Source organism: Crotalus tigris, unplaced genomic scaffold (genome assembly GCF_016545835.1).
Source record: "Crotalus tigris isolate CLP2741 ecotype Arizona unplaced genomic scaffold, ASM1654583v1 scf7180000019427.664434, whole genome shotgun sequence".
NCBI classification, from domain to species: Eukaryota; Metazoa; Chordata; class Lepidosauria; order Squamata; family Viperidae; genus Crotalus; species Crotalus tigris.
In genome coordinates this window covers 196206-209038 of record NW_024097534.1, presented here as the reverse complement: position 1 = coordinate 209038, position 12833 = coordinate 196206, and the positions used below count along the sequence as shown (strand labels likewise).

The following is a 12833-nucleotide window of genomic DNA, read 5'->3' as shown; positions in this document are numbered from 1 at the left end:
GGCTGGAAATCCTTGGTCTTACAGCTTGGCTTGGAGAACTGCTGCTAGTTGAGCTGTTGTGAAAAGAGCCAAAGCAAGATGAGATGCTGAGATGAACGCCTCGGCCTTTGATACCCCCAAACTGGGAGTCAGGGCACATTTTATGCCACCAGGAACCCAACCAGAGCACCCAACCTCGGCATTGTGCCGTGGGCCCCCTGGTTCTCCTTTGGGGTTCTTCAGATGATTGGTGGAACGTTAGACGGCTGGGAAACTGACCCTGCAGAATCCCAGCCGCTCAGCTTGAGTGAGCACAGAGGGATAAATATAGCCAAAACTGACTCCCTGAACTTTCAAGAGCAATCAAAGGAAGTCTCCACGGTCCCCTCCACCCGCCCATGACTGACAGGAACACGTTTGCTCATACAGTCTTCGCTCTCCATTCCAACCCAACAGTGTTATAACGGTCTAAAATCTGGTCTCAGGCTTCCCTAGACAGAATCCGTTTGGGTCCATTTTGTTAAGAGAGCTTCTTCTCCAGCAGATTAGCGTACCTCAAAGGTCTCGGATGGAAAGACACCCAAACTCTTATTCAACATTGAGTTGTATGACGTCAATTGCCAGAGGAAAGCAATCCCTTTCTTGACGGCTGGCCAACACATTTCTCCTCCTGGGCAACGTTGAAAGAGCAACAGTTGTCACCTGGCACTGGCAGCAAAGAAGCCCCCAAGTTTCAACTGTCAGTTTTGGGGTTTCCCCCCCTCTGCCCCCTGCAGGCTCCTGGATCCGTTTTCTATATGTGAGGCTGGATGATGTTCAAGAAGAAGCTTGGCTGAACGTTCTGGAGCCGATAGACCTAGTGGGAAGTGGTTTAGTTCTTTAACTCTGGAGCGGGCTTCTTATACTAATTCTATTCCCCCTTCTATATTTTTGGGGTTTTTTGTTTCGTTGTGACAAAGCCATGGCTGCAAAAGGCACCTTTGGAGCTTCCAACGATCCCCGCATGAATCAACTCCAAACCCCGGTAAGTTGACCTTACTGGGTTAAAGAAAGTTGATTCTCTTCTGGTGTCCCCACATTGCTAAACTTAATAGTTTGAGACCTGTGCAAAAACGGCACTTACCAGCTTTAGCTGTGCTTAGCAGATGCCCCTGGTTTGGGAGATTTAGAAGAAGAAAGGAAAATAGGATGGGTTGGAGGTAATTAGACAGATGGAGTTGTGGTTTGTTGAAGAACAGTAAAGCTGGAGTTGATCGTTGTTGTTTTCAATGGGGAATAATGAAACCAGGGTCCAAAATATGGCCGGTTTCATTGAGGCGTATAATTAACTGAGCCTTCACGAACTAAGAAGACAATTTGAACACGATTTCACTCAAGTGTTCTTCCCCGGAAGAGTCTGTGCCACCCAAGTATTCTTGGCACCTCAGCTTGCTTTAATGAACCCCAAAAGACTCTCTCATTCTCTAGATTCAGGCATCACATTAAATTGCAGTTTGTTTAACTGTATGATTAGATCAAACATAATTGCTGTGGCGTGCACAACATGTTAAGACATAAACCATGGTTTGCAAACCAGAAGGGTTAACCCTTCCTTCCTTGGCCAGATTTGAAGGAAATTTAATTGCAGGAACCAGTCTCCCAAATTGCAATCTCCACTCTTGGTGGGCTGACAGGATGGGTAAAATTAAATTGATTTTGGCAGCCATCTTAATCTCCACGTACCTCGTAGTCTACTTTCCTGAATATATATATATATCGCAGAACGTAGATCTGAACAGCCTAGCGATGTGCGATGAAGCAGCTTGTATGCTGCGAGTCCCTTCATTGTAGCTTGTGGACTGTGTAAGCATTTTGCAAGGAGGAGAAAACCGGCGTACAGGTTGACGGACGCTAAGCGAGACAGCTAAGCTAATTTTGCCTCATCTTATGACCTTTGTTGCCATAGTAGTTAGTGAATCCCTTGCAGTTGTTAAATGAGCAACGTGGTCATTAAGTCAACCTGGCTTCCCCCGATTGACTTTGCTTGTCGGATGGTCGCAAAAGGGGATCACACGACCCCGGGACATGGCAACCACCGTAAATATGAGCCAGTTGCCAAATATCTGCATTTTGATCACGTGACCCTGGGAAGGCTGCAACAGTCGAAAGGGACAAACGGTTATACGTCACTTTTTTTCAGTCCCGTTGTAACTTCAAATGGCCGCTAAACAAACTGTCGTAAGTCGAGGACTACCTATATTCTTCTAATCATCTCCACCATCATCCCTGCATGTGTGCTTAGCCCTGGTGAGCTCTGCTCAAAATTATGCTCCTTTGGTGAGGACAGACGATGCCTGTGGCCATCAGCATCCATTTCCGGGATGGAGGAGGAGGAAGGGCGATGAAGTGGCTCCTTAAGGAGGGGGTGTCGTTGCAGTTAATCTTTTGAAAAGGCAGCTTCACTCTGCCCTGATCAACGGCAAAAGGGCTTGTGGCTTTGTCTTCAGGGTATGCTCCTCTTTAAATACTACTTGGCCTACGAAATCCTTAGTGCTCTCCGAGCTTGTTTGTTTTCTTGCAGACGTTTTGTTATCCAACTAGCTAACATCATCAATGCTAGAAGGGAGTGGGATTTGCAGAGAGGAGGAGGAGGAGGAGGAGGAGGAGGAGAATGGTTGGGTCCTTGGTGCTCTCTGAGCTTGTTTGTTTTCTTGCAGATGTTTTGTTACCCAGCTAGGTAAAATCATCAGTGCTAGGACTAGTGTGTGGTCCTTGGTGCTCTCTGAACTTGTTTGTTTTCTTGCAGACGTTTCATTACCCAGCTAGGTAAAATCACCAGTGCTAGAAGGGAGTGGGGTTTGCGGGGAAGGGGAGGAAGAGGAAGAAGAGTCCTCAGAGAGCATGGAGGACCCCACAGTCTTTTTCCTCCTCTTCCTCCTCTTCCTCCCCCTCCCCATTCAGAGAGGGCTGGAAATAACAAAAAATAAAGAATGAAAAAAGCTGCTCCGTTAAGTGCTTTGATTGAAGGATCCAATTATTTCGCCCCAAACACTTATGTAGGCCTTCATTATCTGGGTATTCTGTGACTTATTGAGTTGCCCAGACCTTCTGACTCTTTCTCTCTCTCTTTAAAAACTTCTTCTCACTTTGAAAAGATTTGACAAGGACCAATGATGACACAACGGAAACTTTTCCACCGACTCCAGGAGAGAGGAAAGCCACCGGTGCTTATTTTTGACAAATGGAATATTTTACGGGGAAGGAATGATGGACGGGGGGGGGGGGGGAAGAAAGAAACGAAAACAACAAGCAAAGTAGGCCAGAACATTGTGCTCATGGTGTGTGTGTGTGGTTTGCTTTGTCATCATTCCAGGGAAATAAGGATGAAGAGAGACATCAGCTGGATGCAGAAGTGGAACCAAACAAAGAAGGAAAGATGGGCAAAGAAACGTGGGCAGAAAGGATCAAGAAAATGAAAACTTTCATTTGGAATCCAGAGACCCGGGAATGCTTGGGCCGGACAGCTAGGAGCTGGAGTAAGTGAAATTTACCATTAGTCACTTATTTCCCGTTAAGATAAGGATGAATGTTGCATCAATACTGCGTCAGTGTGCATGTTTTTTTTTTTTAATAGAGTGGATGAGAAACCTAACATTTTACAGTTTAACACAGGGAATCCATCAAGGAAGGAATAAGTATGGAGAAAAATTTGCACTAATTTCAGTTGCGCAGATATTATTAATTTGTTCTTGCTCAACCAGCATAGCACTTCTACTATGGCAAATGTTTTGGTCTGCTTCATCTGTCTTAATCAAATGAGCAAGTTCACCACACTGAGATGAAACACAATTTTAAAAGCCTCATTTGTGGATGGCAACTTTGGTTTAAGACTGAGAGCATTCATTTGTGGCTTAAGCAACAGAGATGTTTAAGGGACTGGAGGCTAAAACATATAAAGAACAGTGGTAGGAATTGTGTATGCCTAGATTAATGAAAAGAAGAACCAGGGGTGACATGATAGCGGTGTTCCAGTGTTTGAGGGGCTGCCACAAAGAAGAGGGAGTCAAGCTATTCTCCAAAAACACCTGAAGGCAGGACAAGAAGCAACGGATGGAAACTAATCAAGAAGAGAAGCAACCTGGAACTAAGGAGAAACTTCCTGACAGTGAGAACAATTAATCAGTGGGATGGCTTGTCTTCAAAAGTTGTGTGTGTTCTCTCACTGGACACTTTTAAGAAGAGTCTAGACAGTCATTTGTCCAAATTGGTTTAAGGTTTCCTGCCTGAGCAGGAGGTTGGACTAGAAGACCTCCGAGATCCCTTTCAACTTTCTTACTCTATTATTCTGTTCTGTCATTAGTGTGCAGTAAAAATGTAGCCAAATATAGTTTAAAAAGTATATAATAAAAGCACAGTGAAGTGCATCAGGCTAAAAACTGTGGGTCTTAATCTTGCCTTAGACATGAAGCCAGCTAGGTGACTTTGGGGGCCAGTCCCTCTCTCTCAGCCCTAAGAAGCAGGCAAGGGCTAAAATCCTTCTTTACAAGCTGCCTAGAAAATTGCATGGACGTATCCACGTAGTAGCCAGGAGTCAGAACTAAGCTTCAAGGCACCCTCGCCAAAATGGGCTTAGCTGAGTCATATCAGCTATGCACGGTGGCTTAATGGCAATTCATCTTAAGTATCTTAAATTTCCTCTTTTATTTTTTTTTTTAAAAAAGGTTTACTTTCTTGACCTTTCGAGCCCAAATTAATAATTAGAAATATTTGGGGGAATATTAGAAAGGCAGAATATATTTCCCCAAAGGAATAATGGAGATCTTTAAAAAGCAGAAACCAGCCCCAGCCCCTCTACCCCAGGCAGAAACTAGGCAGAGGCCAGCTTTTAGAAATGCAGATGTGATCATCGTTTCAGAAAGATTGGAGCCAGGAAGCTAGAAGCTGATGAGATTAGGAAGGCAAAGACCCCTAAAATCTACAAATCCCTACCCAAACAAGAACAGGAAACAACCTCAAGAGCCCCAGTAGGTATAAAAACCCATCACTCCCAGCTACATGTGGTCAATTCTCCCAGAGCCATCTTTCTGTCTGGCTCTCCTCTTCAGTAAACTACAACCTTATTTCTAAAGCAGTCTCCATTTTGTTTATTCCTGGCTTGGACTGGACCCTGATGATGAAGATTTTTCTTTCGTCTGTCTGTCTGTCTGTCTATCTATCTCAATTCTGTTTGTCTGTCTGTCTGTCTGTCTGTCTGTCTGTCTATCTATCTATCTATCTATCTATCTATCTATCTATCTATCTATCTATCTATCTATCTATCTATACCTGTTTTATCTTCAAGCCCTCTTGTGCTGCATATTAATCTTATGAGATCGAATGGAAGCCAGGATTTATGTTGAGTCATAAATTTATGGTTGTTGAGTCAGGCCCTATTTTACCACTTTTTGGCCACGGTTGTTAAGCGAATCACTGCAGCCACTGAGTGAATCACGTGGTCGTTAAGTGAATCCAGCTTGCCCCTTTGACTTTGCTGGCTGGAAGTTTGCAAAATGGTGATCAGGTGACACCCCCCCCGGGGTCCTCCAACTATTGACAAAAGTTCCGAATTTGGATCATCTCATTGTGGGGATGTGGCTATGGTCATAAGTGCAAGGACTAGTCGAAAGTCCCTTTTTTTCAGTGCCCTTGTAAATTACATACTGATTGCCAAAAGTTCAGATTTCGGATCACCTGATTGTGGGGATGCGGCTATGTCATAAAGCGGGGCAAAATCCACCGAACAAATATGAAATGTGACACTCAATTGCGGTCGTAAGTTGAGGATTAGGCCTGCATTAACTTGACCACTGCAGCGATTCACGTAGCAGCTGTGGCAGGAGGGGGTTGTAAAATGGAGCACAACTCACTGGAGAAGTGTCTCACGTAGCCACGGAAAGTTGAGACACAGTTGTAGTAAGTTAAGGATTGCCCGTATTAAGCTGACCGCTGCAGGGATTCACTTAAGAACGGCGACAAGCAAGGTCGTAAAACGGAGCAAACCTCCCTGAACAGCTTTTTCTCGCTTAGCAATAGAAATTTGGGACTCAGTTGCGTAAGTGGAGGACTACCTGCGTCCCCCATTAAATGGCCCGGGCGAGCAAGTCAATGCCTCGCGGGCAGCATCCCCAGCCGGGCCCGTTGTGTTCAAAGAAAGCCCCCCCCCCGGGCCTTTCTTGACCCCTGCCAAAGCAGCTCACAGGTCCAAGTTACAGTTTGTTTCCCTTCTCAGCAGCTCCCCCCTCCCCCAGGTCCTGTCCCCACTGCCGGCCAGCCCGCCCGCTTGTTCCCAGAACTCAAAATTCCCTGTAACATAAACACCTCAGGAACGCAGAGGCCAAAAGCCACAGCTGCGCTCAAAGCATGTCCTGGAAATGCGTGTGGTTCCCCGCTGGGAAATCAAAACACACCAAGAAGCTTTCATGGGGTGGAGAGAGGATTTACTTTCGTGCGTTTTATTTTATTTTTTTAAAAAAGGCCCTGGGCTTTATTCTCCTGAGACAAAGCCTTGCAACGGAATAACAGAATAACAAAGTTGGAAGGGCCCCTGGAGGTCTTCTAGTCCAACCTGCTGCTCAAGCAAGGAGGCCCTATACTGTTTCAGACAAATGGCTGTGCAAACGCTTCTTAAAATCCTCCAGGGATGGAGCATTCACAACTTCTGGTGGCAAGGGGTTCCACTGGTTGAGTGTTCTCACCGTCAGGAAATTCCTCCTTAGTTCTAGGTTGCTTCGCTCCTTGATTAGTTTCCACCCGTTGCATCTTCTCCTGCCTTCTGGTGCTTTATTGGTGCAGGAGGCAGGGAGAAAGGATGCAATTTTCTGCCGGTCCAGAACATTGAACAATAGAGTTGGAAGGGACCTTGGAGGTCTTCTAGACCAACCCCTGCTCAAGTTGGAGACTTTATATGAGCCATCCAGAATAGTTTGCGGAGTTGAACGGCTACAGTAATCAAATATAAGACAAACAAACAGATGTCATTCCAGACAAATGGCTGTCCAGTCTCTTCTTGAAAACTTCCAAGTGATGGAGCATCCAATCCCCAGGCCATCTCTTAATAGCTCTTCTCTTTCTTTCAGGTTTGATACTCCTTTTTTACCTTGCCCTTTACATGTTCCTGGCTGGCATGTTCATATTCTGTATGTATGTAGTCTTGATCACGCTGAGCCCCTACACACCGAGGTACAGGGACAGAGTGGCCCCACCAGGTAAGTGCTCCAGTGAGGTTTTGTAAGGCATCCTTTGAGGGGAAGACACCGAGTGTGTGCAAGGACTTATCTCAGAGCAGATGGGATACGTGGTGGTGCAGTGGTTCAAATGCAGTATTGCAGTCTGACTCTGCCCACTGCCAGCAGTTTGATCTTGATTGGCTCAAGATTGACTCAGCCTTCCATCCTTCCAAGGTTGGTAAAATGAGGACCCAGATTGTTGGGGGTGGGGGGAAGAGACTGGTTCTGTAAACCACTTAGAGAGGACTGCGAAGCACTGTGAAGTGGTATAGAAGTCTAAGTTCTATTTCTATGCTGGCTAAAACTAGGGGCAACTACGTTGTGGGTATGAAATAATTGATCAACGGTTCCATCGTTGGGGCTATTGATCATTTGCAAATTGGGTTTGTTTCATCCTCCTTGCCTCTGCCATATTTTGGGAAAAAGTTGGTCAACATCCTAGGAAAGGATGCTATGAGGAGGTAGATCAAAACAGTCAGTCCTATTCTGGGTTTTTTTTCTTTTTAAATTTATTTTCACAGGAGTTACGATTAGACCGTACATAAACCAGGCATACAACATCGCTTTCAGAACCTCCCAACCTAGTTCATGGCAGCCTTATGTGGACAACCTGGAGCTGTTGTTAAAAGGTGCCCCCTTATTCTTCCCTCTGTATAACTATTAATCATACGGTTTCTCTGTATGCTAAAATGGAACAATCCACTATAGAAATATGGAAGTCCTAGAATTAAATCCACAATGGGGTAATGCAGGCGTCCCCAACCCCCAGTCCGTGGACCAGCACCGGGTCGCAGCATGCGAAGCCCCATCCGCGAGATGCAGGCAGCATATGAAACCACGCACCCCCCAGTCCACGGAAAAACTTGTCCCCATGGAACCAATCCCTGATGCCCAAAAGGTTGGGGACCTCTGGGGTGGTGGGCATCTTCCATGCCAATGGGCTTGACTCAGAAAAGAGAAGGAACTTTATTTTTGTACTGAAAATACCAATGTTGAAAAGCGTTGCAGTAAGGTCTACGTCAGTGTTTCTCAACCTTGACAATTTTAAGGCATGTGGACTTCAACTCCCAGAATTCCACAGCCAGCATTGCTGGCTATGGAATTCTGGGAGTTGAAGTCCACATGCCTTAAAATTGTCAAGGTTGAGAAACACTGGTCTACGTTATGGCACCTCAACCTTCTCTGTTGTCTTTAGGGTACGATGACAAGGTTCAAGAAACCAAAAACATCCTCTGCACCCCGGGCGCGTATTTTGTGCAAGACGGCGATGAAAGCGCAGTGAGGAAAGCTTGTCAGTTCAAGAGGTCCCAGTTGATGAAGTGCTCGGGACTTCACGATCGGACCTTTGGATATTCCCAGGGGCAGCCTTGCGTATTGCTAAAGATGAATCGTGTAGGTCATTTTATACTTGCTTGCGTCTCCTGGGGACACATCGGTGGAGAGTCTCAGTCATCCAGACATCACGGTTGTCCCAAAGATGCTTTTTTTCCCCACAAGGCAACTGGACTTTCTTGTTTGCCTTTGAAGATGTTTCGCTTCTCATCCAAGAAGCTTCTTCAGCTCTGACTGGATGGTGAGGAATGGATGGATTTATATTGTCTGCAACAGTTGTCTGCAAGGAGTATAAATCCTTCCATACCCCACCATCCAGTCAGAGCAGAAGAAGCTTCTTAGACGAGAAGCGAAACGTCTTCCAAGGAAAGCAAGAAAGTCCAGTTGCCTCGTGAAAAAGCATCTTTGGATCTCCTGGGACAGATCTTGCACTGGGTCAAGTAACGCCAGAACCGAGCCGAGGTGGCGCAGCAGTTAGAGTGCAGTACTGCAGGCCACTTTAGCTGACTGTGTTCAGCAGGTCAGCGGTTCAAATCTCACCGGCTCAAGGTTGACTCAGCCTTCCATCCTTCCGGGGTAGGTAAAATGAGGACCCAGATTGTTGGGGGCAATGTAAATATATATATACATTGCTTACTGGTGTACACCGCTTAGAGAGTGCTTGCACTTAAAGCGGTATATAAGTCTCTTAAATAAATAAATAAATAAATAAATAAACGCATGAAGCAAGGGAGAAGGAACAATGGTCTTACAGAATAAAAGAGTTGAAAGAGACCTTGGCGGTCTTCTAGTCCTACTCAAGCAGGAGACCCTGCTATACCATTCCAGACAAATGGCTACCCAATCTCTTCTTAAAAGCCTCCAGTGATGGAGCACCCATAACTTCTGAAGGCAAGCCGTTCCATTGATTAATAATTTTTCCTTGGTTCTAGGTTGCTTCTCTCCTTCATTAGTTTCCACCCATTGCTTCTTTTCCTGCCTTAGGTCAGTGTTTCCCAAACTTGACAATTTTTAGGCATGAGGACTTCAACTCCCAGAATTCCACAGCCAGCAATGCTGGCTGTGGAATTCTGGGAGTTGAAGTCCCCATGCCTTAAAATTGTCAAGTTTGGGAAACACTGCCTTAGGTGCTTTGGAGAAGAGGTTGACTCTGGGAGTCAATTCTGAGAATTGAAGTCCACACATTTTAAAGTTGCAAAGTTTGAAAAACACTGACTTAAATATTGTACTATCTCAGCTTAGGTGGCAGTCTTAAACTTGCTTCCTCTAGATATTGGCCATCTGCTCAGATGGGGAGCTCTATAAATTTGATTACGAAAATAAAACTCGAGTAAGGAGAGATTGAGGAAGGCTGTGTGAACCGTTCTGTGGCCCTGGAAAAGAGAGCAAGACGAAGTTCAAAACGGTGGTAGCTTTTGATCTCTTGTTTTTAATTTTTACCTGCAGCAAAATAGAGCTTAGAAGAACAAAGTGTTTTTAAAGGGAATTAAACAGCTCTTGTTTTTGCAGATTATCGGGTATGAGCCTGGCTACGGCACTCCAATTACTGTGAGTTGTAAAGTCCAGGTAAATTATCTTGATTTTATTTGTTCTAAGTCCGGCAAATTTGCACCAGATATTCTTGGCAGCCAAACTCTGAGTCAAACCTTGTTTTTTGTTGTTAATGAGGACAGTTGTGGCAGAACAGTGTGAGCAGCAAGATACGGTTACCATTTTAATCAGATTTGACCAGCTTGTATGTGAAGGGAGGAACAGCCCTGGTTTTGCTAAGACATCCCTGGTGCTCCACAGGTTGTCCTTGACTTATGACTGCAACTGAGACTCGAACTTCAGTTGCTAAGCGATGCGGTCATTGAGTTGCAGCCAATTTTACCCCTTTTGTCTTTTTTGTCCCCCCCCCCCGTCTATATCAAGACGAAGGATCTCCCATCTCCTCTGATTGGCAATAATTTCTTCTCATTGCTTTCCCTGTGTTCCTTAAAACAATTACAGGTGTTTCTTATTTTACAACGGTTCATTTAGGGACTGCTGGAAGTTACAATGGCACAAAAAAAAAGGTGACTTATGGGTGTGTGTTTTTTCACACTCGCAACCCTTGCACAGTCACGTGATCAAAATTCACAGGCTTAGCAGCCAACTCCTATTTACGACGGTCGTGGAATCCCGAAGGGGGTGGTCACCCGACTCCCTTTTGCGACCTTCTGAAGTGTTTCTAATTTAACAACTGCAGTGATTCGCTGAACAACGCTGGCAACAAAGTTCGTAAAACGGGGTAAAACTCACTTAACAAATGTCTCAGCCACAAAAATGGGCACAATTGTGGTTGCTAAGTTAAGGACTACTTGTAATCTAAAACAGTCAGGAGATTGTGGAGAAGGGAAGGGCCATTTTTATATCAGGGTACAATGGCTAGCTGATTTCCATTAACGGACAGCCTGTTGTCGATCCGTTGCTTATCTTGACGTCCTTCCCTGTGTTCTGAATTGCAGAAAGGCAACCAAAGTCACCTCCAGTCACTAGACTTCTTCCCAAGCGCAGCCTTTGACCTCATGTATTTCCCTTATTATGGCAAACTCACACACGTAAGTAGAAGCGTGTTAACTCTCGGATTAATGTTGCGCCAATGATCCCTGTGGTATTGAGATGCTTTTGGGAGAGTAAGTCCTTATTGGCAGTCTCCAGATGTTTTGAACCGCTGGAGATATCGACTTACATAGGTTCATTCAGGGACTGTTCGAAGTTATGACGGCAGTGAAAAAAAGTGCATTGCGATCGTTTTTCACCCTAACGCCCGTTGCAGCATCCCAGCACACGCGATCACTTAGGTTGTTTTTTATTGCTTTCTGTCATTTTATGTCATTCCAAGTCTGAAATAAAGTCTCGATCGATCGTTTTTTTTTTTCCAGGTGAATTACACGCAGCCCTTGGTAGCAATTCATTTTACAGGAATTACAAGAAACCAGACTGTGGACATTCAATGCCAACTGAACGGGAAAGGAATTATCAATACCGTTAACAACGATCGATTTCTAGGGCGGATCATTTTCACACTAACCATCAATAGCTAAGGCCAGACCCTCCCCCGCCCGTTTGCGGATCACCCTTTTATGGCAATCAGATGTTTCCTCACCGTGGGAAAATCCAATTGGCTATCGACCTAGCATCAGGAAACACCAGACCTATTTTGAGGGTTAAGGTTTTTGGTTTTCTTTGAAAATAAAATAAAATAAAATAAAATAAAAGATAGCATCCCAAGATAGACTATGGAACTAAAAGTAAAGCACTTGAATCATTCATCCTGGGAGTAAACTCTTCAGCCCAACGATTTTTTTTTTTAAAAAAAAACATTTTAAACAAAACAGCATTTTAGATCTTTCCCCGGTGTGTCAAAAGGGACGGCATTTGGCATCAAATTGAGAGTTTAGCCATAATACCACAACAATTGGTTTTATTATTTTTTAAAATTTTTATTCTCCTTTGGGGACATACCTTCACTGACAATACGGAAGTCAGCCAGCAGCTTTTCGTATTTAAGGGGCCAGTATGGAATAGATATTGAAGGACAGCCAGGCAGCCTTTTTCTGACTGTTTTTGCAATTTTTGAAATGGATATTCATAAAGCCACCTTCAAAAATCTCTGATTTAACCCCTGTAGAAGGCCCAAGGAACAGTTAGTTGGCCTTAAGCGTAATCTTTGACCCCCTCCCTCCAAAAATCCTTGGCTATTTTTATCTTATTGCTTTTCTGACTCAGTTTAATGGCAGTGATGTTCCCTACGCAGCATAGGCCTTCTCAGTCAAGACAGGTGTTTCCTTAAATAATGAGGAAAAATGTGGTTTTCACGTTCACCAGCCTGGGATGCCTAATCAGGTTTGCAAAGATAGACAGAGGGATGTCTAGGGAGGGACCTCTTGATCCTCCATCTTGATCTTCTCAAGATGTTTGCCGGAAGCGTTCACCCTCCGCACCTTTTTATTCCCACGGGGAACAGACCTCCACGGAAGGCCCACCACACAGTTGTGCCATCAGAATTGGGACTTTTCATTAGTAGCGTACTTCGGCCTGATCTCATGTTCTTGGAACAGGGTGGTAGATATCCACGTGAAGAAAGGGAGAACCAGCATTGGAGTGTACGGACTGCTCTCTCTCTCTCTCTCGTTGGCCTCCAACGTTCCTGTTGCAGCATTTCAGATTGGGAGAGAAATGACTGGGGAGGCGGTGAAGAGGTGGGGTCTCAGATGCTTGTACCCTGAAATAAAAGGACTGACTTACAGCATA

The 12833-nt window shown here is 44.8% G+C and overlaps 1 protein-coding gene across 3 annotated transcripts in view; it reads left to right on the top strand.

Annotated features, from left to right (window-relative positions):
• Positions 1–12833, top strand: part of ATP1B4 (ATPase Na+/K+ transporting family member beta 4) — a 20585-nt gene extending 7752 nt beyond the window's left edge. Inside the window, exons 1-8 of one of the 3 annotated variants that reach the window (XM_039362380.1) lie at positions 392–1003; positions 3332–3494; positions 7074–7202; positions 7745–7852; positions 8419–8615; positions 10065–10121; positions 11045–11137; positions 11462–12833. In XM_039362380.1, coding sequence (XP_039218314.1) covers positions 941–1003; positions 3332–3494; positions 7074–7202; positions 7745–7852; positions 8419–8615; positions 10065–10121; positions 11045–11137; positions 11462–11623 — 972 coding nt within the window. In that variant the 5' untranslated portion in view covers positions 392–940 and the 3' untranslated portion in view covers positions 11624–12833. Of the gene's footprint in view, positions 1–391; positions 1004–2443; positions 2467–3331; positions 3495–7073; positions 7203–7744; positions 7853–8418; positions 8616–10064; positions 10122–11044; positions 11138–11461 lie in introns of those variants that run through there. The other 2 variants (XM_039362383.1, XM_039362382.1) reach the window with 2 other exon arrangements.